At 47.3% G+C, this 24,942-nt stretch overlaps 1 protein-coding gene across 1 annotated transcript; it reads left to right on the forward strand.

Moving 5' to 3' along the window:
• Nucleotides 1–15,958: 15,958 nt before the first annotated feature.
• On the forward strand, nt 15,959–24,589 carry zbtb4 (zinc finger and BTB domain containing 4). Its single transcript, XM_076289165.1, has one exon. The coding sequence runs from the start codon at nt 16,106–16,108 to the stop codon at nt 21,152–21,154; it is 5,049 nt and encodes a 1,682-aa protein (XP_076145280.1). The 5' UTR covers nt 15,959–16,105; the 3' UTR covers nt 21,155–24,589.
• Nucleotides 24,590–24,942: the final 353 nt, after the last annotated feature.

Here is a 24,942-nt window from a genome sequence, read left to right on the forward strand (position 1 = left end):
CACAGAATCCTTAGCGTTAACACTGGCCAGGGGCTAGAAAGCCTGCTAGCATTTTGGTCTGTGTTTGGCTCGATTGACAATGCGCTATTTGGATGTAACGTTAATACTTTGACTTAACAAAAAGTTAGTAATAAAATAAACTGCTTTCTCCATCTACGCAAGTAAGCCGAGGTGGTGCTTTAAGTTAGCTTACTATTTGTAACGTTAACTAACGTTAGCACTGATCAAAGCTAAATGTGCTAACAGAGAACGCTAACGATAGCCAGTTATCGATAGCTAGCTAACGGTATTTTCACCTGCGTTGAGGCAGACCATTTTTGTAATGTTTATGTAACTAACTAATTGTTTCGTTTGTCTCGGTTAACCCGAGACCTGGATTAGGAACGCAGTTTATTTAAAGTGGTCGATGGACTGTTGTAGCTAACAGTCACCTTAACATTGAGTTAATTTATCGTTAACGTTACAGCTCAACATGGAAATATGGCCGCCAGTTGGGAATATCAGTTGTCTATACGATGGTATGTAACGTTAGTGTTGGCTAAAGTGAACAATAGACAGCGTTGTCTTGTGTTCAAGAAAGCGTTTTAGAATGAAACATTGATGGGAATAATATAAGGATAGGGCAAGTACGTAAATACACCTATGTTAACAAACACAAGTACCGTTCATTTTTGATTTGCAGGTTAAAGTAAATTATTCACCTCCCTAACGTTAACTTTAGATCATAAGCGGCTTTAGAGTTCCTCCTTGCTGGCTAATGTAGGCGCTCTACATGGCTGCCTAATAGCATCCACACCATATAGCCTAGTTGGTAACGTCTAACGTTAATTCCAGGAAGGCTAGTGCTAGTAAATTTGATGTAGTGAATTACGTTAAAGCATTGCCTGTGTCTAGTCGAATATCGTTAGTTTGATTGTGGATGTCTAAAAACTGCCATCCTTACACAGGGGCAATGGATAACTAGCAAGCTAATTTAGAGACGTCTGAACAGTCCCCATTTAACGGTGGCGATTTAATCATTGTTTTAAAGTGAAAAGTTACAATCCTCTATTTTTTGTATTATTATTATATGATGTAGAATATTGTGTTATACTTATTTTCGGAAATGGATAACGGTAAATGTTAGCTGTGGGTAACCTTAGGCTACTTGGAAGGCAACTTAGCCTGGCTCACTGTTAGCCAGTTTGCTAAGGTAGCATTTCTAATGTTAGCTGCTAGTTGTCTTTGCACTTCTAGTTTCATTTCTGAGCTGTCGCTTGGGCAATTATGCAACTTAACGATAACATTGAATGAAACAAAACGATTCCTTGGGTTTAAAGCAGTCAAATGTACCTACGTTGCGTTTAGAAAGTTAAACCATATCAATAAGCTACAACATTGAAATTAATTAATGGTGAAAAGTCAACGTTAAAACTGAACCTTTTGCCATGTGCCACACATAACATTAAGTTAGGTGAATTCCTCGATCACTTAATGTTATCGTTTTAGGGTTTGTTACCGAGTACAATGAGGGATCAAATAGGCAAGCAATTGTTTTGAAACTAGCCGGCAACATGGCGGGTTAGTTCAAGATTGCAGTTACACAAATGGAGTCTTATTAACCTGGCTTGGTGAAAAGGACTCCGATAGCAATAGCAGTAGACGTGTTGGGCGGGTTCTTGACTATGAGGACGAGCCTTTTGGATTGTGTAACTCTGGCTCCATGTTGGTCAACGATACCTTATAGCTAATAAGCATGTTATGTACAGCGAAGACGTGAATCTGTTATTTTATGGCACAATGTATAGCCTGAGCCTATATCAATATTGTACCATTCTAATGTCAGTTGGTTTATAGTTTGTATGAACTATAGTCTTTGTTTTGAGCCCTGACTTACGACCAAACCATACGAGCTATGCGTTTGCCTAATCTTGCTAGCCTGTTGTTTTAGCAGTACAGATAGCCTAGCTTAAAAGTCTCCTGATCTACATAGAAATCTCACAGCGTTTACGTTACACAATACTAAGCTATAATCTTGTATACAACTTGGAAACACCAAAAAGTCCCTCTAGGACAATAGATAGCAGCAGTGTTCGTGTAACATTTGCAGTGGAGGGATTTCCTGCCTTGGAATCGCCCAGCTGAAAGTTAGCAAAGTCAACATTTCGAGTCAACCTCTTGGTTTCGAAGCAGTGGTTGCGAACTTTTGCCAAATCTTGTCCAGTGAGTATCACTATGGATAACTTTGTGATTTTGGTTGTGCATTTAACATAACCATTTGATATGTGAAGATTCGTGCCCTTTATATTTTGTATGTGTCTGTGTGTCTAGGCTTAAGTTACTGTTTCTCAGGTAGGCTAACTTCAAGCTAAAAATGTGAAGCCGTTTCCTTGTGTTATTCTGTGTAACACATAGTTCAAACACACGGTAATGTTCATGGAATTGTAAATATGTATATACTTTAATGGTGGTGTTAATGCAATTTAAGTAGACGTGGTTCCATCACTTTATGCTGTAGTTCATCGTATAATCCCCTTGTTTACGTGAGTGTAAGTAGACGTGGTTCCATCACTTTATGCTGTAGTTCCTTATTTACGTTTTTGCCATAACACACATGCAAATGTATAAGACAAAATATAATAGTATTAATAAAAGTTACTAAACCAGCATTTTCTCTCATTGTCTTTTATGTGCCCCTGAAATATGTATTTGTCACACAATCTGTCCATCCACCTAATGTCAACAAGTTATCTAAATCTCTGAATAAGTGCTGTAGTTTTTGAAAATTATTCACATTCTCCTAACTTTCTATTTGGTTGACTGATTTTAAAAAATAAACATAAATTGATGGTACATAGTTACCCTTCCTGGCACATTTGCAAGTGTATCTGGTAATTAATACAATTTCAGCACAAGTTTAATTAGACATTGGCTCTATCTGGCGCCAGCGTTTTCTTCTTTGAAACATGTAAACATGTCAACTGACCCTAGTGTGTCTATGGTCTGTGCCTGTTCACTTACTTACACCCAGTGGAAATTCATGGTATTGCACACATCAAGTTGACTTGCGCAATGGCAGCAAGTTCATGCTCTTGTGCGCCGTCTTGTGGTTAAACTTTCCCTGTGAGACCAACAATGGTTAACACCAAGGGGGTTTCAGAGATGCCTGTTGGTAAAAGAGTTTGCTCAACAGAATGACCTAGAGTCTGCTGGGATGAAAGTAAAGGCCCCGATAAAGTGAGTAAGGATTAACTTCTCTAACAGGAAAAATAAAGTTATCTTGACTTGACTTGAAAGTGTGATGAGAAATATATATTTAGGTCTTATTTCCTTCCTAAATGTCTCTTTTTTTTTAATAGAACTGATCAGTTTACTCAGGCCTGACTTTGAATTTTAATTCTCTTCTCATGATGGTCAGTTATTTGAATTCATTCCTTGCAAGATTATTATAACTGGCCTTCACTTGCAACTTCAAAATAATTTGACACAAACAGTGATATTACTACATTAGTGCCTGATCTCATAACCATGCATAAACCTATCAAATGGGTTATGAAGAATGAGGTGTGTTAGATGAATACAATTACACACTGATATATGAACACCACCTTTTTAGATCTGCGCTATGGGACAACTGACAGGTGTTTTTTTTTTTTTTTTTTTTTTTAAATGTGCACATGTGAATGAGCATTCATACATGTTTGTACATCTAATGTAGCTGTAATGTGCAGTGTGTATGGGCTTTAATATTGGCAGCAACTGTTGGTTTCATTTAACCATGGGAGCTCTTGGTGGTGGTGTTGTCTTCCTGCCTGTGTGTGACAGGCGGTGAGCTGGCTCGTAGGGAAGGGGGCTGTGGGTGGGTGGGGGTATGAAGCACAGAATCAAGCGAACACGAAAGAAAGAGGGGGAGAGTAGCGGAGAGAAAGCCAGCTGCATAGCTTGCGTCGCTGCAGGAGAGAGATGAGGGGCTCCATTTTGGTTCTGGGGACCAGGATACCTTCTAAGAAAAGGACGTTTTCAATGAAAGGTAAGTACCACTGAGGAATGAAATGGTTGTGGGTTGTGTTGCTTGTGTAATATGGTCAATAGGCATATCCTGCGTCATTTAGGCCACCAGGCAGTGCTTTAATATGTAAGATGAGATCTTGAGGGGGGGGGGGGAATCAGACAAGGATCCTGGCGAGCACAGCACACCATAGATGTAAGCGCTATCTCAGCACAACATTAGTGACAGGAGTTTGTTAGTTTTAATTTAACTCTTGTGTTCTATTTCAGTGGCAAAGTATTTTGTTCACCATCAGGCAGTAGGCCATAACCCCTCCCTGTGCCCAGACACTTCCTGTGTCCGTCCCGTTGACAGGCTATTTATGACCTCTGAACTTTGTACTCTTTCATACAAACAGTGGGGAAACTGCACTGACCTTGGTATCTAGAGACTGTTATAATGGTATTAGTCACATCCCATTGCAAAATCATTATTTGAGATGACAGATGGGCTCTTGAGCCACCCTTGACTCTTGTTTTTCTGGCCTGAACATGCAAGTGCCACACGAGTTTGTCATCCATTTACATTAACAGTACAAGAAAAGAACCACAAATAAAATTGAGCTATTTTCCATTCCAGTTCATCTTATAACAAAGCCTTATTACCCAAACAGCAATCAAGAATTGGGCAAAATGGGCAATGGAGATATTATGGTAAAACTGCTAATTTGTTTATTTACCCTAATATGATCTAGCTTAAATATCATAATCAACAGAGCCCATGATGAGACATGGATAATTAAAACATAAGAAATGAATTTATGTGTAAAAAAACTAACTGCTTTCAATGAAAACCCATCTCAGAGGTAAATGAATGAGAGAGGGGAGAGGGGGTGTTGAGAGGGCAGAGGCACTCTTGCTCAGAGCGATCGCTGGAAAACAAACGAGGCCTTCAGCCGAATGGAATCCCAGCAGCGCCGGGGAAGGAGTGGAGGGAATGTCCTGTTCCCGCTGGTGTTTGTTTTGATGATGTTGCCGTTCTCCGCAGCGGCAGCAGGACGGCGCTCCAGCCCCCCCAGGATCCCTGCACATCTCAGGAGATTTATTGATCGGTTGATTCAGTTTTTGTAGTTGTGAGTGTGAATTCTTCAGCTTTTGTTTTTTAAAGTCTTGGATTTCACTTAATCAAAAAACATCTCAAGATTTAATTTTGTTATTAGGCCTGTACCGACATGAAAACAATGTAAGAAGTAAAATTAGCTAGACTACACAGTGTTTTATGCACTTGCTTAGCAAAATCTGACATAATTTACTAATGAAAAGACTCATTCATTTATCATGTACGTAAATCACAATTCTGGTCTAAGAACAACCAAGGGTTTTTTGTTGGATAATGACTGTAAACCTTCATTGGGGACCAAAACTATGTTAAAAGGAGTAGTCTTGAGCAAGACTGGAATACAATAAAATAGCATATAGTCATAACCTTGGGGGCAAATGTCAAAGTAAATCATTACTTTAAGCCACTGACAAGGCTAAAAATGTCATTATACTTCTGTGATACTGTGGAGAGGGCCCTTACAGATAAACCAAAATAATTTTAATAAGGCAAAATGTGACTGTCCTGTATGTAAGATATTGTAGGCTCTGAGGCAGTCAAAGAATCCGAGGCACACAGATGAAGTATACGTTAAAAATCTTTTATTCTAATGGATACACCTACGCAAAGTCAACTCATAAGAGTCTTCATCAGGGGCCCTCGAGGAGCCCAACCCAGCACTCGCCTTTTCCTCTCTTCAAAGTAATTTAATGTAGTTTCAAAGTAATGGGCTGGGCTGGGCTGTCTGTGTATATGAAGGTGTGTGCATGTAACTTTTGACCCGTATGTCCGATGGATGCTTGGATGAGGCCGAGTTCCATGCCCCTGATCAAACCCACTCTTGCAGTTCCTCGGAACCGCAATTCTAGTTTTAACTCTGTAAGTGTACAGAAAGGGTAAAGGACTGTTTGTGCCGTCAGTACATTAATTACTAATTTCTTCTTCCGATCATCGCCATCTTGCTAGGAAGAAGTCTGTTTACTGAATGGCACTTAAACTACTGTCAATGGACTTTGATGTAGCAATCTTTCCCCTAAGGTTATCGTATATGCTATCTTGTTGTAAATGCATATTCCAGTTTTGCTCAAAACCACTCTGATTAACATCGTTTTGGTCCCCAACGACAGTTTACACAAAAATAGACCCTAGGTTGTTCTTAGATAGGAGTTGTCCTTCAAATGTGAGGAAATGACTCAGAATGTATTATCTGACTTTCACAAAAACACAGGTGTACTGGCAGTTGGGACGTACAGAGAAATACACATACTATGCACACACACACACAATCAGGCTGTGCACACAGGAAGACTGTCCAGTCCATGATGTTGCTTTGGTGAATAGTTCAGAGTCTCTTTCAAAGGGAAAAAAAAATCTAGGGTGCTAAATTAATTGCACTTGATTCCACCTCCCCATTTCAATCGGCTTAGTATTAATCTCTGCTCTCTTTGGAGAGCGCCAAGTCTGGACTTGGTCAGTGCCATGGAGAGCCTTTCTCTTCCTCCCTCCCCTCCCTTCTCGGCCAAACTCCCGAGTCCCATTCTCTCTCCATGTCTGTTTTTTCGTCTCTCTCTCTCTCTTTTTAGCCACCATCTGATTCAGTATTTTGGCCCTGGATCTTACCTGTCCATGCCATAGGCTGGCCACTCTCTTCTTTACCTCATTAGACACTCAGATACCAAACGCTGGATGAATAGACTCCTTCCTGTACACACTCTACTGCCCCCCTCTCTTTCTGTACTTTCTTTTCAGTTCTTCCTTCTCCTGGGTTGTTTCTCCTTTTGGCTTGCTGCCACTGTCTCTGACCATCTGCCTCATTGTCTTTCTCTTCTTTACTCCCCTGTTCCATTGCATTAATATTGTATATTTTTGCCTATTTTTCTCTGCTTGGCAAAGAAGTGATTTCATTTTGAGACTCTTTTAAGACGTCTCACTCAACCTTTCTCTTGCTCTATTTTCTCTTCAGCGGCTCCCTTTTAGAATCCCTTGTTCCATCTCTCTCTCCCTCTCTCTCTCTCTCCCTCTCCTTATTCCGGCTCATTCCATTTTTTGCTCATGCATCTCCTCGTGCGTTGCCTTGAAGTGGGTTCTATTTAAAGAAGCAGGATGGGAAAGGCACGGATGGGGTGTTGACGACGACGACTATGATGGCGGCAGCAGCAGCAGCAGCCATGGCAGCCATGACGACGGCGGAGGGACAGGAAACGCGCGGTGCCCGCTCATGCAGACAGCAAAAGACGCTCATACATGTACGCTATGCGGCCTTCGCGGGCCCTCGTACACGCCTGTGACTGTGACTCTGTTCCATACCGCAAAAACAATCCTCCCCCTTATCAGACAATTATGCCCCCCCCCCCCACAACCACACCAACTCCACCGCCGCCTGCAAATGCACCTCCCCAACTCCACCGCTGCTACCACCACCACCCAGCTTCACTGAATGGCGCACATACACAACAGGGCATTCACCACTGCCTCCACCCTCACTCCAACCCCCCCCCCCTCCCTCCACCCTAAGCCCCCCTGCATTCTCTTCTTTCTCTCTGGCTCTCCCGGTACAGCATGCCTGAGTAGCTGCCTGGAGATGAAGAAGCTAATTAATTTGATTTAGCCGTTCTTTCCCTGGCAGTGGAAAAACTAGCCCCCCTCCACACGGCCTCACCCCTCCGCCTGCTACACCCCCCCGCCCCCCCCATCATCGCCACCACCCCCCGTATCAGGCACCCCTCCCAGATGATTTTCCACCGATCCGTTCTATGCTTGCTCTCTCTCTCTCCTGGCAGTTCTTGTTCCGCTTCCCTCCTCTTTCACTCACGTCCTTTTCCCCTTGCAGAAAATACTCTTCAGGCTTCCCTTTATGGACGACAGAGACAGAGATTCTTTTTCTGGGGAAAAAAACTATCCTCAGACATGCCCAGTCCTCTCTGCTGAGTTACTTTACCCTTTGGACCTCAAATCCTTAATGAAAATAACCCTCCCTCCCTCCAACAGCCATCATTGACAATATGTTTATTTCCCCCCCGTGCGCCTTCGCAAGCTGTCCAACATAATACCGGCCAGCGTGCGCGTGTTTGGCTCTCTCTCCTCTTCACAATGGGGGCCGTGAATCACCTCCGACCTCTTTTCACTTTTGCCCATTTCCGTCATTTGATGCTCTAATGTATTCTCTCTGGGGCTTACTTAGGCCATAGCGTCATCCTGAATGGTCGAATATGTTTGTTTGCGGGTGAAGGGGAAACATTGAGAGTCACATGGCTTCGCTCGTTGGCTTTTGTGTATGTCAATGATACAAATTGTTCTCTCTACTTACAACTATAGGGCCCAGTGTGAGTTCTCCTCTCACGTGACGGCAAGCACCACCATAGTTGACCACTAGAGCCAGCCAACACCATTTGCAGGTCCCTGTCGGTTTCGTCACACATGCAACTGTCGTCTAACGATAGTAACACATGGCCTAGTAGTGCAGGTCGACGGTCTCCTGTGACTTATCACACGGAAGCAGCCTCCATGTCCGCCATGTCCGTCACGGAGGGAGGGTGCTGGAGCAGTCGGTGCGTTATGGTCTAGTTAACCCTGTTAACCGTACCTGTTTCTCCTTCATGCTTGCCGCTGCCCCTCTGGGCTCTCACTCCCTAACGTGCCCCCCCCCACCCACCCACCCGCCCCAAACCCCCTGAGCTCCACCACCTCTCCCTCCTCTCTCCACTCGTTTCCCCAGATACTCACCAGGAGGCCTGGTCTGACCAGCCCTGCATGTCTTTTCCTCTTTCACGCTGCGGTGAGTCTGCGGCCCACTGCCTCACTAAGTGTCCGCTGACCCAGATGTCATGTTCCAGAAGAAAAAAAAAACAAGAAAAAAAAAACAGTAGTATGCAAAAGTGTCCGAAGGCTGATGCACGTCTATGGAAGAACATTTTCTTCTTTGTTTTTGTACAGAAAAGGTCAGTAAAACAGAAACTGACTGAAAAGATGGAAGATGGAATTGACTTGAAAGTCTCATGCTGGCGCTCGTTTTTCAAACTGGGTGGAGCGGAGGGATAATAATGACCATTTGAGTAACGTCTCTTACTGACCGGGGGAAAATTATTCTCAACTTAAATTTGGAGGGAATAATTCGCTGATCAGCAGATGGTTTTCCATTACTAAATCCCCATTGCGGATAGTGGTGATCTTTTTAGGAAGAGCGTACATGAGTGTGCTGCTGAAACTTTTCTGGAATACAGAGTTGGTCGCTGGCTACGTCCATGGGATAATTCAAACATGTGTAAGCTAGACGACTAATGCAGTCAGTGTCCAATCACGGACTAATGCTCATACACACTCCATCGCTCCTCTGGAGAAAGAGTGCATTGGGAGGAAGAAAAGCGGGGAAAGCAACAAAGTTCCTCCAAAAGCCAGAGAGGTCATAGGAACAACACCCAATCCCGGCGCAGTTCCCATGGAGACAAGTCTGCTGGGCTGGTGTACAATGAGGAAGACGGAGAGAGTGAGAGAAAGAGAGAGAGAGCAGGAGAGGAACGTGAAATGGGTGGGGGTGCTGGTGGTTGAGGGTGGGGTGGGGTGGGGGGCAAAAATGCCACAAAGAATGGAGAACAGAAAAAAAAGAAGGCTTATGAATATTCCAACGGTCACTCTTCCTCTCGCTGTCTCTTTCTGTCTCTCTCTCTCTCCCTCTTTCTCTCTTGCTGCCCTCCTTCTCATCTTCTCCTTCAAAGTGCCTCTTCAGTTTTTGCGGTCTGTAGCCAAGAATGCACATGAGCCACATCCAGTCATGGCATGGCACTAAAGGACAGCAGGGCTGCTCCATTAGCCCAGGCTTGGCTATCAGAGGCTGAAGGGGACCATGTAAGTACCATACAAGGCCAGAGGCAGGGTCCTGTGAATCCATGGCTATACCATAGCTGACCTGTCCCATCCAGAGGCTCAGCCAGGCTCGAGTCAATAGTGTGAGTCAGAGGCTGGAGACATGACCCCAACCTCGGTGTCCCTGGCCCTCTCTCTCTCTCTCTCTCTCTCTCGCTCTCAGCCGCTTTGATCTCGTCCTCGAGTCCTTTCAACTTCACTTATTTAAAGTGTAGTGCTTCCACCCTGGTATTGTCTGTCGGTAGTCTCACACACACTGGACTCTGTCTGTCTGTCTCTCTCTCTCTCTCTTGCTCGTTCGCTCTCTCCTGCGCTCTCTTCCCCTCCGCCTTTATCTCCTCTCTCTTTCTGTGTCTCCCAGTGCCCAAGCTTTTTTTTATGTTGGCACAGCTCCTGTTTGTTTTCAGCCATTTTGGGGACTGGCAGTGCTCGTAACAAACTGCTTAAATGGCGTCCTCTCGCTCTCCCTCCCTCCCTCCCTCCTACTCCCTCTCTTTCCTTCTCTATCGCCAGGCTTTGTGTATATAAAGTAGTGTGTGCGTGTATGTGTGTGTCTGTGTGTGAGACAGACTGTGTGTGTGTTTGTGAAGAACAATACTTCCAAATAAAAAGAGGATTGGAATCAGAATAGAGTTGGGGAGGGTGGTGGTGGGTGTGTGGGGGGAGGGGGGGTCGTTGATAAAAAAAAAATTCACTTGCCAGAAAAAAGTAGAAAAAGCACCCAGAATCATGTGTCAGCGGCAAACTGGAGTGAGAAAGAGGGAGAGAGCAAGAGCAGGCGATAGAGGGAGAGAGAGAGAGACGAGAGCAGGCGAGAGAGGCAACGCGAGAGAGAGAGAGAGAGAGAAGGGGAAAGAGGAGGGGGGATAGAGGGAGAGAGAGTCAGAGTGTGAGAGTCGTTCCTGCCCTCTGTCTCTACACACTGCTTGCCTGTGTGTGTGAGTGTGTGTGTGTATGCGTGTGCGCGTTTCTCCCTGTGCTCTCTCTCTCTCACACACACACACGCAGTCCGGCGCACACAGAAAAAGGGTGAGCGAGTGAGCGAAAGAGAGAGAGGGAGAGCGAGAGAGAGGGGGAGAGAGAGAGAGAGAGAACACATCGCAGCCGAGATGCAGCAGGAGGTTTTTCGAGGTACGTTGTCTTGTTGTGTGCTTGCCTAGCCGAGAAAGAGAGTGAGTAGAGGGAGCTGTTAGCAGATTTGCTTGTCCTCTCTCTTTCCCTGCTAGGTTTCTTGCTTACCCTATCACTGAAGTACTGCTGCTGTTGTTGTTGTTTTTGTTAGCATGTGTGTATGTATGTGAGTGTGTGTGTGTGTGTGTGTGTGTATCAGCTTATGCGTGTATATGCCTGTGTGTGCGTGTGTGTGCTAATGAGGGCCTGTCTCCCTTATCCTCTCCTGTCTCGCTGGCGAATCACGCAGTTCTTTTTTCAGGGCCGATGACTCGCACAGTAATTCTGGCAAAATACGCAGAAACTTCTTTGTCATTCTTTTTTAAAAATACGGACACCTCCATGCTGATTCGAGCCACTCCGGATCGAGATGTGGCGCACGTCATAAGAGACATTAGAAATGACGTGGGTTTTGTATTTTGGGGAATCTTTTTTTTTGTTGTTGGTTTTGCTCGGCCTCAAACGGGTCAATTTCAATCAACTTATCATCACAATAAGACAGCGGCAGGTTGCACATCAGACCTGCACATACTTGTTTGTTGCAGCTCAAGAGTCTTTAGAGTGAGGTCTTTTTTCCGGGTTTTTATCCTGTTTCTTCAGAGGCTGCTGCGTCATTAGGAATATCCTTCATATGTTTTGCTTTTCTTTTGGTTGGGCTCGGTGGAGGTGGTGGCGATGGTGGGGGGTTAGTGGAGTGGGGAGGTGTTGTTGCTAAACCTTGGAAGGCATAACTGACGTCACGCAGCCCTATTGCTATTTCCTTAGCCCCTTGCACTTGCGTTCCTGCTTCTCTGTTCTATAATCAGGTCTCTCAGAAGAAAAGAAAAAAAAAACGCTTCACCAAACCTAACATTCCTCTCGCCTGCTGTGGTGAGCTCTCATTCTCGACACGAGAGAAAATCAGCCTAAATGATGCCTGCCAGTGAAAGGGTCAGAGGTCAAGTTACGGCAAGGCTGGTCGTTGAGGGAAAAGCCGTGCGTTTTCCTCAAAGTAGTTTCACTCTGTCTGTAAGTGCTCCACTGGTATCCCACAAGGGGTAACCGACACAGGACACACCAGCCTGTGCCATTTCCCCCCATGTGCCATCTGCTCCGGTTGATGCATGGCAAAAAAGTCTGACCAGATGTACTGGCCAATTTTTATGTAAGAAATAGTTAACTGCATTCTGTGCTATCCAGCGAGACCACAGTACTTAGGCCAGGTTGCCGAAGCCACATTGGGAATGATTTGGGGGGAAATGACTTCCAGCGGGGTCACCATCAGGATACCATTCCCACTTTCCCTGAATACTCCCCCCCCCCTCTTTTCGCTCCTCTTCTGTGTTCTACCCTCTCACAGACTCTTCCCATGATTCCATTACAGCGACAGAATTATGGGAATTACTTGCTGGGTTGAAACCTAACAGACCATGGAAAGCAACGCATTTGACATGGGGGAGGCTTACTGGAGCTCCGACTGGCATGTAAAATCGCAGCAGTACCACAGTTTTGCCAGAGGAAAAAGCCACAGAGATATGCTGCGCAGGTTCTAAGAGACAAGGAAACCATGAAATCCATACATGGAGGAGTTGTGTTTGAAGTTACCATGACGTAAACCCTCCCCTCTATACAGACAGACACGCACACACACACACAAACAAACCAGCCTTAACCACCCAACTCCCCTCCTCTCTGTCCTCTTGTCTATCTTCCTGAAGCCCAACTCTCTCTCCATCCACCCCCCCCCCCTTTTCCAGGTCCCCAGCGCTGATCTCAGCTGGCTGGCCCCTGCTTCAGTCGTGTTCTCTGGCCAGGGGGTTGTGTAGAGTTCAGGCCTCTCATAAGTGACCAGCCCACATCCATCCCCACCTTTTCTGTGTGTGTGTGTGTGTGTGTGTGTGTGTGGAGCCCAACCCCTTGCCTTGAAGGCAGGCCAGGCAGGCGCCCCTGGGCTGCCCACATGGAAACAGGCAGGGGCTCTCACCTCCCCGTCTCTTTCGTCCAGCCCCGCAACCCTGGCGGTGCCCTGTTGATGGGGCAGCGTGAAACTTTAGCCCATTAACCCCATGCGAGTGCCCACACACACTTCTCTCGTTTCACCTCAAAACCACTGGGGAACGACCAGAACATTGTATGTTGTGAAGTGCAACCGCTGTGTGAGAACGAGACCCTGTTTTTGGTCGGATTCCAGCCATGTGTGTTTTTTTTTGTGTGTATGTGTTTTTGTGTGCGTGCATGTGTGTTGTTGTTGCTGCTGCTGTTGAGGAGGGAAGCAGCCATTTTTTTAAAAACTAAACTTTCCATTCTCTTTCTCTCACTTAAAATCACAAGGTCTTGTGCATCTGTTTGCATCGCTCCGAAACCTCACCCTGCATGTGTTTCATTGGTTTATTTATGATATTTGTTTATTTATGTTTTTTGTTGTTAAATGCCGTCTTACTCTTTGCCTGTGAATCATCAAGAAGCAGACCACCAAATTTTCATTTCCCCTCATTTTACTTTACAGGAGACCCCAAAGCTCTGATGGATGTGGACTGGCCCTCGTTATTTTTTGGGTGTGGGGGTGGGTGGGTGGGGGTTGGGGGGGTTAGTTAGGGATTCGCCATGCTGGGGCTTAGATGGGTGTGTGTGTGTGTGTGTGGAAGAGTTGAGGGGAGAAAGGGGGGAGCATTTCTGTATCGGGTGGGGTTGAGGGGTGTGTGGGAGGGTTGTGTGTGTGGGAGGGGGGGGGGGCACAGAGAGATTGGGGGGGGGGGGGTTGAAGCCTCTGTCACGCTTGGCCAGCCTGTTGTGTGGAGAACTGTTTGTAGAGAAGCAGTGCATGCGTCACACATGCACACACACACAGACACACACACACAGACAGAAACACGAGGCGTGGAGATGAGTGCGGGGGTGGCAGACGCATTTTCCCGTCAGCGACGCAAACACCAGATGAAATCGTGACATTTTTAGCCCTCGTCGTGTCTGGTTATCTCCCCGACTGACTGCCATTTAGATCACAACAGGTGCACGACAGGGCCAGTGTAAATCTCGCCATATGTTTGGGCAGCATGGCACACACACAGACAGCCCTCTCATTAGCATGAACTTCCTGCTAATTTGTCTGGGATATCCGCACCTTTGTCAACAGCCTCTTTTCTTCCTGTGTGTTTCCCTTGGCTCCAAATGGAAGCGTGTCACTGTCAACATAAGAGCTCATTGCTGATTGGATGGATCTGGTGGATTTTTTTTTTTTACACACTGAATGACTGGATTTTTTAGATGGACCTACTTCTTCAGGCTTGTTAAAGATGCCTCTGATCATCTCTGTTGTGCCCTCTGCTTCCTTTTCTGCCTGTAGTGCTTGCTTCCCAGCATCAGTAGGTTCCTAGTAACCTGTCGACTTGAGGAGGTTGTTTACAGGCAAAAACCTTTGCATGTTTGAGAGTGTGTTCTGCCAGTGTGTCTGTGTGTTCCTGTTTGGAGGCTGGCTCGCTCTCTCGCCCTTTTTCACTCTCCCTCTCTCTCTCTGCTTCTTTCCCTCTCTTGCGTGTTCGCTCTCTCACTTGCCCTCTCTTCCCCTCTCTCTCTCTCTCTCCCTCTCCCTCCTCTCTCCTCTGCAATAACAGTGCTGACCTAGTTTCTGTGTGTTCAGGGCCGCTTGTGGAATTTTACAGAGGCCTGCCTGCCTGCCTGCCTGCCTGCCTCTGTGCCTGACAGAAAACGCAGGCAGAAAAGCATGACTGGGGATTTTTTTCTATGGTTGCATCGTTAGTGCCATAAACCTGGGCTGATTAGACTGTTTTAAAAATAGGTATATTTGGAAAAAAATCACAATAAGATGCCATTATATAGGGGTGGCTTTAGAGTGGCGTGTGCGTGCAGCGAGGGATTCTTGCACAAATGTGCGCAGCATTTTCACTCTACGTTGTAATGGAAATCGCCATTGCTCATTCTCTCAGGCCTCACTGCGACAGAGACGACCGGATGAACAGAATGGAAAAACAACCCCCCCCCCCTTCCACACACACACACACAGAAACGCCACACACCTAATCCTCCTCCTACCACACACATGTACACACGCACACCTAAGGTTATCGTGTGGGTTCCTAACAAGCTTAAAAAATACAAACAAATATATATACAAAAAATACAAATATTCCAAAATCCAAACCGCACCACAGTAAACAACCGTTTTGTTGATTCGTTTACAAATTGGATCCTATATGTCTAGGTCTCTACTTCCGGATTTTCGTGATCACACTGGAGCAGTGCTCCGCACCTCTCAGATTCCTTATGCAAGTCCTGTCTATGCCAAAATGCAAACACCGTGCTCCTTTCCCCTCTCTCTGCCCCCTCACCCAATGCCCCAACTGAGCAAGTGCCTGTGTGCGATTAGCATAGATCTTTTCCTCATTTTCTGCTCTGTCTATTTCGGCACGGTCTTGTGCCCTGTTTTATGGGCAGAGAATTTTGCCAGCATAACGTATTTAGATCATAGTCACTGTGCACAAATGCCTTCTTAATATGACCTTGAAGCACTTTCTGTTTCTGTGTTTTTCTTGGCCCGCGTTAATCCTTTTATCTTCTTATCCTTTTTAGGTTTGGGGGTAGGGCCATGGTGTCCCAGGTGGAGCTATGGGACCCCCATCACCCCAGCAGGCGTCTCTCTGAGCTGAATCAGGGGCACTTGGACGACCTCGGCCTGCCATTTGAAGTCACACTCGTCGCCGCTGACAACACAGACTTCCACGCCCAACGGAGCATCCTAGCTGCCGCTTGTACCACCACCGTCTATCGTCTTCCCTTGGCACCAGCACTACCTTGGATACTTCCTTTTCATCCATCACCACTCCTGGGACAGAGAGAGTGGTCGTGCCCTCCAGCCTCCCGTCTGGGGCGCTGTACGGCCTGCCGGACTACATTTACGTGTCTCGCATCTCCCAGCGAGACCCCTGAGTTGCCAGGCATCTGTCCAAGGCGGCAGACTGCAGCCTGGTGGTGCCTTTTGGCCTTTTCAGATTGAGGATTGAGGAGCGTGAGCAAATGAAAAGCAAAAAACTGAAAGGGAATAGGATGGGGGAGGAGAGCAACCGGGCAGATGTCGGACAAACGACAAAAATATCTCTCCGCTTTCCCCTCAGCGCTGGGTTGCCAGTCCCCATGGCACAAAACCACTGCCCCATCCCTCTTTCCCCAACCTCTGTTACGGGGCATGACACAAGCCTGGCAGAGGGCATGAGGAAAATGGATTCCCTCACGGACAAGCAGCTGCCCCGTACGCCAGTAAAACACAACAACTTGCCAGCCGCTCCCCGCTCCTCTGCTTCTTTCTCCTCCTCTTCCTCTCTCATTGATCTCTCTGCATCAGTCAGGAAGGACTCTAAATCCACACCACCCTTTCCTGCAGCTGGTCCTGATCCCCATTTTCAGAGGCCCCCCGCTGGAGCAGCGGAGGGCTGTTCAGGGGACGCCTCCGGGGGGAGCCTCCCACATGGCACTAACCCAGAGCACTCAACGACAGAGACAGCACATATCCTTTTCAAACTGAGCACCAAGGCCTTCCAGGGCCAGGGGGCGAGGGAGTCAGAGAGGAGGATGGACCACAGCTCCAAAGGCAAACAAGCCGATGGAGAGACCCCACGGAGGGAGCTGAATGCTGCCTGCCCGGGTGACCCCCCTCCTTCTCCTTCTCCCCCTCCCCTCAGCCCCCCTCCTCCTCCCCCTGCACCGGCTGCTCCCTCTCTGCCTGGTGATGCCTCCCAGGAGATCCTGAAGCCGGAGCTTCTGTGCGGGGTGTGCCACCGCCTTTTCAGCACCGCCTCCTCCCTCACCGTCCACATGAGGCTGCATCGCGGCAGCCGAGCCCTCAGCTGCCGCCACTGTGGCAAAGCCTTCATCCATAACAAAAGACTACAGTCCCACGAGGCCATGTGCAAGCAGGCCTTGCCAGCTCTCCCCATCCAGCCCAAACAGGAGCCCATGGACGAGGGAGAGGAGGCAGGGGAGCGTGAGGCAGGAGAAGAGGTGGGAGTGGACGAGTCGGCTGAGCCAGGTCACATGACCGGAGCTGGCCGGAAGAAAGGACGTGGCTTTCTGGGGCGCCACCGAGTCTCATTCCCTCACGAGGAGGGGCTGATCACTGAGGACGATCACTTTGCCAAGATTGTGGACGGTCACATCATATACTTTTGCACTGTGTGTGAGCGCTCCTACATGACCCTGTCCAGCCTCAAGCGGCACTCCAACGTCCACTCCTGGCGCCGGAAGTACCCCTGCCACTACTGCGACAAAGTCTTTGCCCTGGCGGAATACCGCACCAAGCACGAGATCTGGCACACAGGGGAGCGGCGCTACCAGTGCATCTTCTGCTGGGAGGCCTTCCCCACTTACTACAACCTCAAGACCCACCAGAAGGCCGTACACGGCATCAGCCCCAGCCTCATCTCCAGCGAGAAAACAGCAAATGGAGGCTATAAGCAGAAAGTCAACGGCCTCAAGCTGTACCGCCTGCTGCCCATGCGCTCCCAGAAAAGGCCCTACAAGACCTACAGCCACTCGATGGTGGACGGTCTGATGCCAGATCCCCTGTCTTTGGACTGTGCTCTGCCGACCAACCTGGGTGAAGGTGAACTGCAGGCCCTCCTCGCTGATGCTCACCCAACGGGCCTGAAGGCTGACCCAGATGCATTCCCCATCAGCTTGAGTCTGGGTCAGGATGAAGTCGGCAAGCTGGCTGCTGCCCAGGCAGGCATGCCAGTGAGCGGAACAGAGGGAAATATGTCCGAACTGGGGCCGGCTGGTGGCAATGGCAGGGCTCCCAAGCCTCCCAAGGGGGACTGCAGTCCGACCACAGCTGCTTCTTCAGTCATCACCTATGGACACAGTAAGCCATCCGTCATCGTGCATGGCACAGCGGTCTCGTCTTCTGTAATTGTTCACAGTAATCAGATCTCAACTGGTAGTGCACAAAGCCCTCCAAACAGCTCCACCTCCCCACTGCCTAGTGGGCAGCCGCTGGTAAGAACTCAGCGGTCAACAAAGAAACTCGCACAAAAAGAGTACACGGACACCCACAGGGATATGGGCAATGCCTCAGAACCCACAGACATCACTGAGAGCAAACAAACAGGGACAGTGAAAGCTCATCACAAGGCGCGCAAGTCGCACAGCAAAAGTGACTCTCACTCAAGTAAGCCATCCAGCCACGGCGCAACGTCCGAAGCTAAGGGCACGGGACCGCTGTGCCAGATCACTGTGCGTATCGGGGAAGAGGCTATTGTCAAACGGAGCATCTCTGAGACAGACCTCATGAGGGACAAAGACCTTTCAGCCAGCAAAGCCAAAAAGGGCGATGCCTCCGCATCTGAAGAACAGCGGGAGCTGCGGCACACTCATCACCACCGCCACAAACACCGGCCCCATAGGAGCTCCAGTAAGGAGGAGGTGGAGGGGGAGCCTCGGAAGAAAACCCCCAAGACTCTGACCAAGGTGAGGGAGTATTACTTCCGTCAGGAGGTGCGAGAGGAGGACAGTGATCAGGACGGAGAGGACAACCTCTGGAGACCTTATTACTCCTACAAGCCCAAGCGCAAAGCCCCACACATGCAGAAGGTGAAAAGCTGGCAGCGCAAGCTACACTACAAGCGATCTCTGAGGCGGACGCTGAGAGGCGAGAGACTCGCAAACCACACAGACAATCCAGTAGAGGAGGAGGAGGAGGAGGAGCCGGAAAAGCCAGAGGATGATGGGGTGGACGAGGAAGACCAGGCACTTAAGACAGAGGAGGAGGAGAGCGACATCATGCAACAAGATATAGAGAGTGTTGTGAACAATGGAGATGCACCTGGTCCTTTGAAAGAGGATAAAGACACTGTAGAGGAAGAACAGAGCCTGCCAACACCCGAGTTGCCTTCCTCCGACTCAAAGCCCTTCCTGGAAACCTCAAAGCCATCATCCACTGACAAACAGGACCGGAGCTGGTCAGTGGGAGGCACGGCAGCAGAGTGTGGCACTTGTGGCCGGTGGTTCTCCAGCGTGAGAAAGCGAGACAAGCACGAGCTGACACATTTGATGGAGTTTGTGTGCATGCTGTGTCAGGCTTCATTTCCCTCCCAGTCCAAGCTGGAGGAGCATCAGAAGACCCAGCACCCCAAACCATGTCTCAAGAGCCCCCCTGCAGACAAGCATGAGGCAATGGAAACAGATGCCAGCAGCGACCAGGCTAGAGACATCACAGAGAAGGATAGTCCAACTCGAGTGGGCAGGAAACCTTTCACCAGGAACATCTGTTCGCATTGCAACAAGGTGTGCAAGACAGCCACAGCACTGAGTCGCCACCTCAGGAGGCATGAGTTAAGCAGCCCAGCCATGGCAGCGGAGGCCCAACTGAGCATGCTCAGTGTGAGCCCAAAACTGGCAGATCGGTCTCAGAGTGAGCCACAAGAGACCAACAGTGACCATGTGCAGGCAACGCCAGTCATTAACTACACTACATTAACTACACCACAAGAGCAAAAGCAGGTGTTCGCTGAATGTGTTAAGTCGTCTAGTCTGAGCCAACCTTGTGAGGCCCAAGCAGAGAAGCAAATGCCAGAGGCCTCTGATGTCCCAGAGGCGGTGACCATCGACAGAAGTCCCACAGTACAAAGCCCGCAGCAGAGTGTACAAAGCCCCTCTCAGATTCCACAATGTACAAAGCCAGCCACCCCAGACAGCCTCCCCAACTCCGCAGCAGATGGCCATAGGTTTTTGTCATCACCCAATCTGCACAGTGTTTTGGTCCTAAATGGAGCAGAGTGTTTAGACTACAGAACACCTGAAAAGAAAAGCCTGGACGCTCTTGATCAGAGGATACGCAGTCCTGCACAGAGACTGACAGAGAGGCCAAATAGTTGCTATTCTGTCATGCCAGCTAAACCCCAGGTAAAAGCTGACAATGCTTTAGCCATACACCTGACAACAGACCCCAGCAGGCTGGCAAATGTAGAGCGTGAGAGCTCCTTAGATTCAGAGAAACAGGGTAAAAGGGGACCTCTTATGCTTTTTAACAATGCACAAGAGGCCCAGGATCTCAGGGTCCCTGCCTTGTCCTGCAGTCCTTGCGACAGCGAAGCACAGGACCTTACCATGCCAACCATCCTGGCCAGGGAGAGAGAGAGGGAGAGAGAGAGGGAGAGAGAGAGGGAGAGAGAGAGGAAGTGGGAGAGGGAACGGGAGAGAGAGAGGGAGAGAGAGGAGAGGGAAAGGGAGAGAGAGAGGGAAAGGGAGAGAGAGAGGGAAAGGGTGAAACACACTGTTGGGCTGTCCAACTTCCAGATGGAACAACAGCACAGGGAGCAGGAGATGACTCTACTGGTGCCCAAAGAGGAGCCAGTGAGCCCGGCGCCATCTCCAAAATGCTCCGTCGTTCAAACCACTACAAGCCACCCTTTGCATAGGCGTTCAAAGTCACCCCGGCATTCCCCAAGCGCGGCAGATCTGGCTCGGGCGAAACAGGAGGCACAGCAGTCCCGCCGGCTCGGCCGGCAGGGGCTCATATTGCCAACAAGTTCGGCGGGGGGCAGCGAGCGCCCCTCAGCCCACGCTCTGCTGCTCCCCAGGGTGTCTGAGGAAAAGCGGGAGAGCACTCCCTCCAGCATTCCTGGGGAGCCCCAAAGGGAGAACAGAGGCTACCCCATCCAGGACTTCCCTTTGCCCTTGATTATGCCCGGAGGCTTTCGCACTGGGAAAAAACAAGAGGACAACTTTCTCATGTCTTACCCTGCCGGGCCCCTTCCCTTTGCGTCACTGGGCAAGATGGTTGCACCAGGAGATTTGGCCAAACTGCCCTTCTACCGCGACCCATACCCTCTACTGTGTGCCCCGCAGCTGCTAGCCTACCCCTACAATCTAGCCACCCTGCCGATGGCCTTGAACATGATGGGGGCATCTGGGGACAAGGCTGAGCCCCTGCCCTTTCTGCCTGCTCTCTTCAACTATGCCGCGGCCACTGCTCCTTACGCGGGCATCGCGCCACATACCTTGATGGCGAACCCCAGCCTCTATGGGGGCAGCAGTGGCAGCGGCAAAAAGAGGGACAGTGCCAACCCATAGGAGAACATTCTAGAGTCTGCATCTCTAAAGGAATATTTAAAGAAATAAAACCAGAAGACCAAGCCTTTTGGCAGAGGACTTACTGTTATGTTTTTTGCTTTGTTATTTTGTTGCTCTTTGGTAAAACTAACAGCACTTGACAGTCCTTGCCTCTCTTTTTGTAAAAGTAGTCATGAGACGTAGGAAATTTTAGAGAAAGGGGGTAAAGGGACGAATAGGTCTTTTGGAAGGGCAGTGAAAGTTGAAGAGGAGGCATGAGAAGGGAAAGACAGACAGTCTTGCTCTTCCTCCCGTCCTCTCTCCTCCTGGTCAGATGTGCCTCCTGCACACCACTCCTTTAGTCACATCTTTCTGTAGTAACTGTAGAGCTTGATTGTTTGTCTTCTCAGACTCCTTCTGTTAATAACTATGATATAATAAGAATATAACAGCTAACAGGGTGTGTGTTTTGCGACAGTTTAGTTCAGTATGCTTCCCACTGTAGCCGAATAATTATAATAATATTGATATAATGAATAATAATAATGATGATAATGATATGAACACCTCAAATGCAGGCTAAATGTATTACGAAAAGAAAGGGATAAGCTGGTTATGTCATTCTGCATAAATGGGGTCAGATAGCAAAACTATGATGAGTGGATGTAGATGTGGTTGTACCAGAGGGTGTGTGTGTAGTGTACGTATGTATGTGTGTGTGTTTGTTTGTGTGCGTGCGTGTGCCTGTGTGCATAGATTTGCACGCGCATGTGTGTGCCTATTAACATATGTGGCTATTCTCAGCTATGTAGGTCTTGATCCATTCCATAGAGATCTGAGGTATGCACGTCATATCATTCCTATGCTAGATGGATTTGCCTCTCGTAGGTCTTTTTAAGTGTGTACATTAGATGGTACCCTTCCACTGTCAGGCTTTACAGAGCAACTGAAGGCTGAAAGTAAGTCTGTGCCTGATTGTCAATAACTGATGCCTCTAAAACACTAACAAAAACCTCGGTGGCCAGGGGACACAGATCTATGTTGACTGAGGCCTTTTTTCAGCATACCACAACAATCTGGATCAATCTTTCATCATACTCTTATAGGTTACAAGAAAACAGTATGCAGCTTCAGGCTTCACTATCTTGAACATGTATTATATACAAACTGGCCAATAACCAAGAGTTAGAGCAGTTAGACTACCTGGTTCCGGTACTTCTAGTCTTCTTACTATTCATCTCATTTCTGTGGATTTTAATGGCATAAATAATTAGCCTACACAAATATTGACCTTATAGTTAGTGGCCTTCCGTTCCCCTGCTCCCCCTGGTGTCCAACCAAAGACACACTCTTTTTTGACTTGGCTGAGTCTGAGAGCATTTAGGCAGAGGAAACGAGGGAGAAAGAAAGGGACAGTCAGAAAGATGGACAGATAAAGGTACCTGCCATGGCTGTCATTATAAGAGTTTTCCTGAAATCCAAAAAAAAAAAGGAAAATGTGACAATAGATGGACTGATCTCCCCCTTCCTCTATTCTTGAGGGCTAACAGGGAGAGCTCCTTTAAGTCTAACCTGACCCAGTCTGTAAGTGGCAGAGATGTTCTAGAGAATTCTGCCATGTCCCAGACTGCGCTTCCGTTAGCCACTAGCAGCTCCTCTCTTCCCCTCTGCTGCGCCATGGCGGGGACAACAGGGATGACGTCAGTCGATCCTGACAGTGTCTCAGTAGGGGTTGGGCTTAGAGTCCATTGTACTGGAGTTCCCCCTAGATGCCTGCTGGGAGTTTTTTTCTGTTATGTATATCTCTCTGTGATTTTTATACCAGATAATTTGTTTTGTTTTTGTTTAATTTTTAACCCCTTTTGGTAGAAGGACAAGGATTCTGCGAAAAGGGTTTTTGAGTATACATAAATATGAATGTAATTTTAGTCCTGAGGTTGATGAAGATCATAAGAGAAAACACTATGGTAGATGGAATAGAATCTGTTTTCTGACTTGAAAAAAAATAACATGTAATGAACCATTATGAAGTCTTGGTATATCTACAGTAGTCTTAGCAACATGACAAGAAACTTGGGTTCAATATTCACAACGCATGAGCAGCACTTGCCTACAGCATCTCCTCTGCTATTGTCAACACAGTCTCAGCTCTTCTTTTCCCCTGAAACTTCAAACTACTACTTTTTTTTTCTTTATCACTTGATCACTTTGCACCACATCCCTTTATCGCCCACCCACAACTTTTTATATATTTTAAATCTAAATACCAAAAAAAGAACAGCTGCCACTTTTTTTGCCTGAATCAGTATGGAAGCTGTCCAATTCTACACCGCCCCCTCTTCCTCCCTTCCTCCCTCCCTCCATCCCTCTCTCCTCCCGCACCTCTACTGCCCTCCTCACCCCATTTCCCCCTCTCCTGGCCATTTCCAAAACATTTTACAGCTTGCCTTTGAAGTGTGAGTGCGTTTGAAAGCGAGCGATGAAACCGCAACACTGTTCGTTTCCGGAGGGTACAAAGCACAGCCTGACCAATTGTAGAGGCCGACGTGGGTTTGCTTGGGTGTGGTTACAAGCCTTTTGTGTGTGTGTGTGTGTGTGTGTGTGTGTGTGTGTGTGTGTGTGTGTGTGTGTGTGTGTGTGCGTGTGTGTGAGTGAGTGAGTGGAGAATAAAAGAAAAACCAAAACAATCACCATATCCCTTTGGGGTTTGCCCTGTTTTTGGTAGGTCCTTATTTGTTTTGCGTTGCTTTGAAAAGGCCTTCCCTACCTCCCTCAATCCCTTTACTCTCATGAGATAAACAAACAACAAAACAAAAATAAACTACAGAAAAATATAGAAATATGTATCATGAATCCATACATTTGTTTGGCCAAAAAAAAAATCAGTTTTACAATTTATTCTGAAATCATCCCATACCATATTTTTTGCCATGTTACATTCACAAGTATCTGACAGAGAACAGAGAACCTGCCAGTTCAAAAAGTTCAGACGGGATTTTGTGATATGGTAGTCTGTGCTTTACTGATTCTTTTTACGTCTTGTTCTGGTAATGATATTTATGTATGGCCCCACTGAACATGATTGCCTGCAGAGTGGGGGTAACTTGAGGTATCAAACAAGAGTGCTGACACTCTGAACACGCAAAGAGATTGACTTTAGTTAGATGAATGTGGCTAAGTTGTCAAGTTTCGTATACATGTTAATGTGATACTGTGCCATAGTTTTAGAAGCCTGCACTGTAGGGCTTTAAAAAGTATGTGTTTTTGATGACTTTGTGTTATTATTTAATGCAAAGGCTTGTAGCCACAAAACACCCAAACAAGTCCACAACTTTATTTTTTTAATATTACTTCTCTCATTGGTTTTTCTCCTCTATTCATCTCTCGTTCTCTGTCTCTCCCTATCTCTTTCTCTGTCTCCATGCTACAATCATATGAATAAAGTATTAACCTGACGACCCAACATAAAGAGGAGGTCTTATTTCTTTGCTCTGTTATAGAACAAAGCTATTTAACCCTTCAGCAGGGGAGTTTTAAACATTCTAAAAGATTCTGTTCTGCAACAATAAGGTTCTAAAATTGTTGAATTCAATGAACCCAGATATTCTTTACAGGGTTCCTACTCTAAGTCAAATGTTAAATTCCATGACTTTTCCCTGACTTTCCCTGACAAAAAACCTGAATTTCCATCACTTACTATATCATTATTACAGCTATTCCCCAACAGATTAACATCCAGCTTGACTCAACTTGACTCACTGTATTGCAAAATCATGTCGGTTTATGCTTTACAACATTAGGAAGATCAG

The sequence above is a fragment of the Alosa pseudoharengus genome, unplaced genomic scaffold (genome assembly GCF_046254945.1).
Source record: "Alosa pseudoharengus isolate Yale_2024_CS ecotype anadromous, Long Island Sound unplaced genomic scaffold, YU_APseudo_1.1 YU_APseudo_1.1_scf_17, whole genome shotgun sequence".
Classification (NCBI taxonomy): Eukaryota; Metazoa; Chordata; class Actinopteri; order Clupeiformes; family Clupeidae; genus Alosa; species Alosa pseudoharengus.

Bases quoted from the DNA above. Each gene is read 5' to 3' on its own strand.
- zbtb4 (XM_076289165.1), top strand. From the start codon at position 16,106: ATGAAAAGCAAAAAACTGAAAGGGAATAGGATGGGGGAGGAGAGCAAC.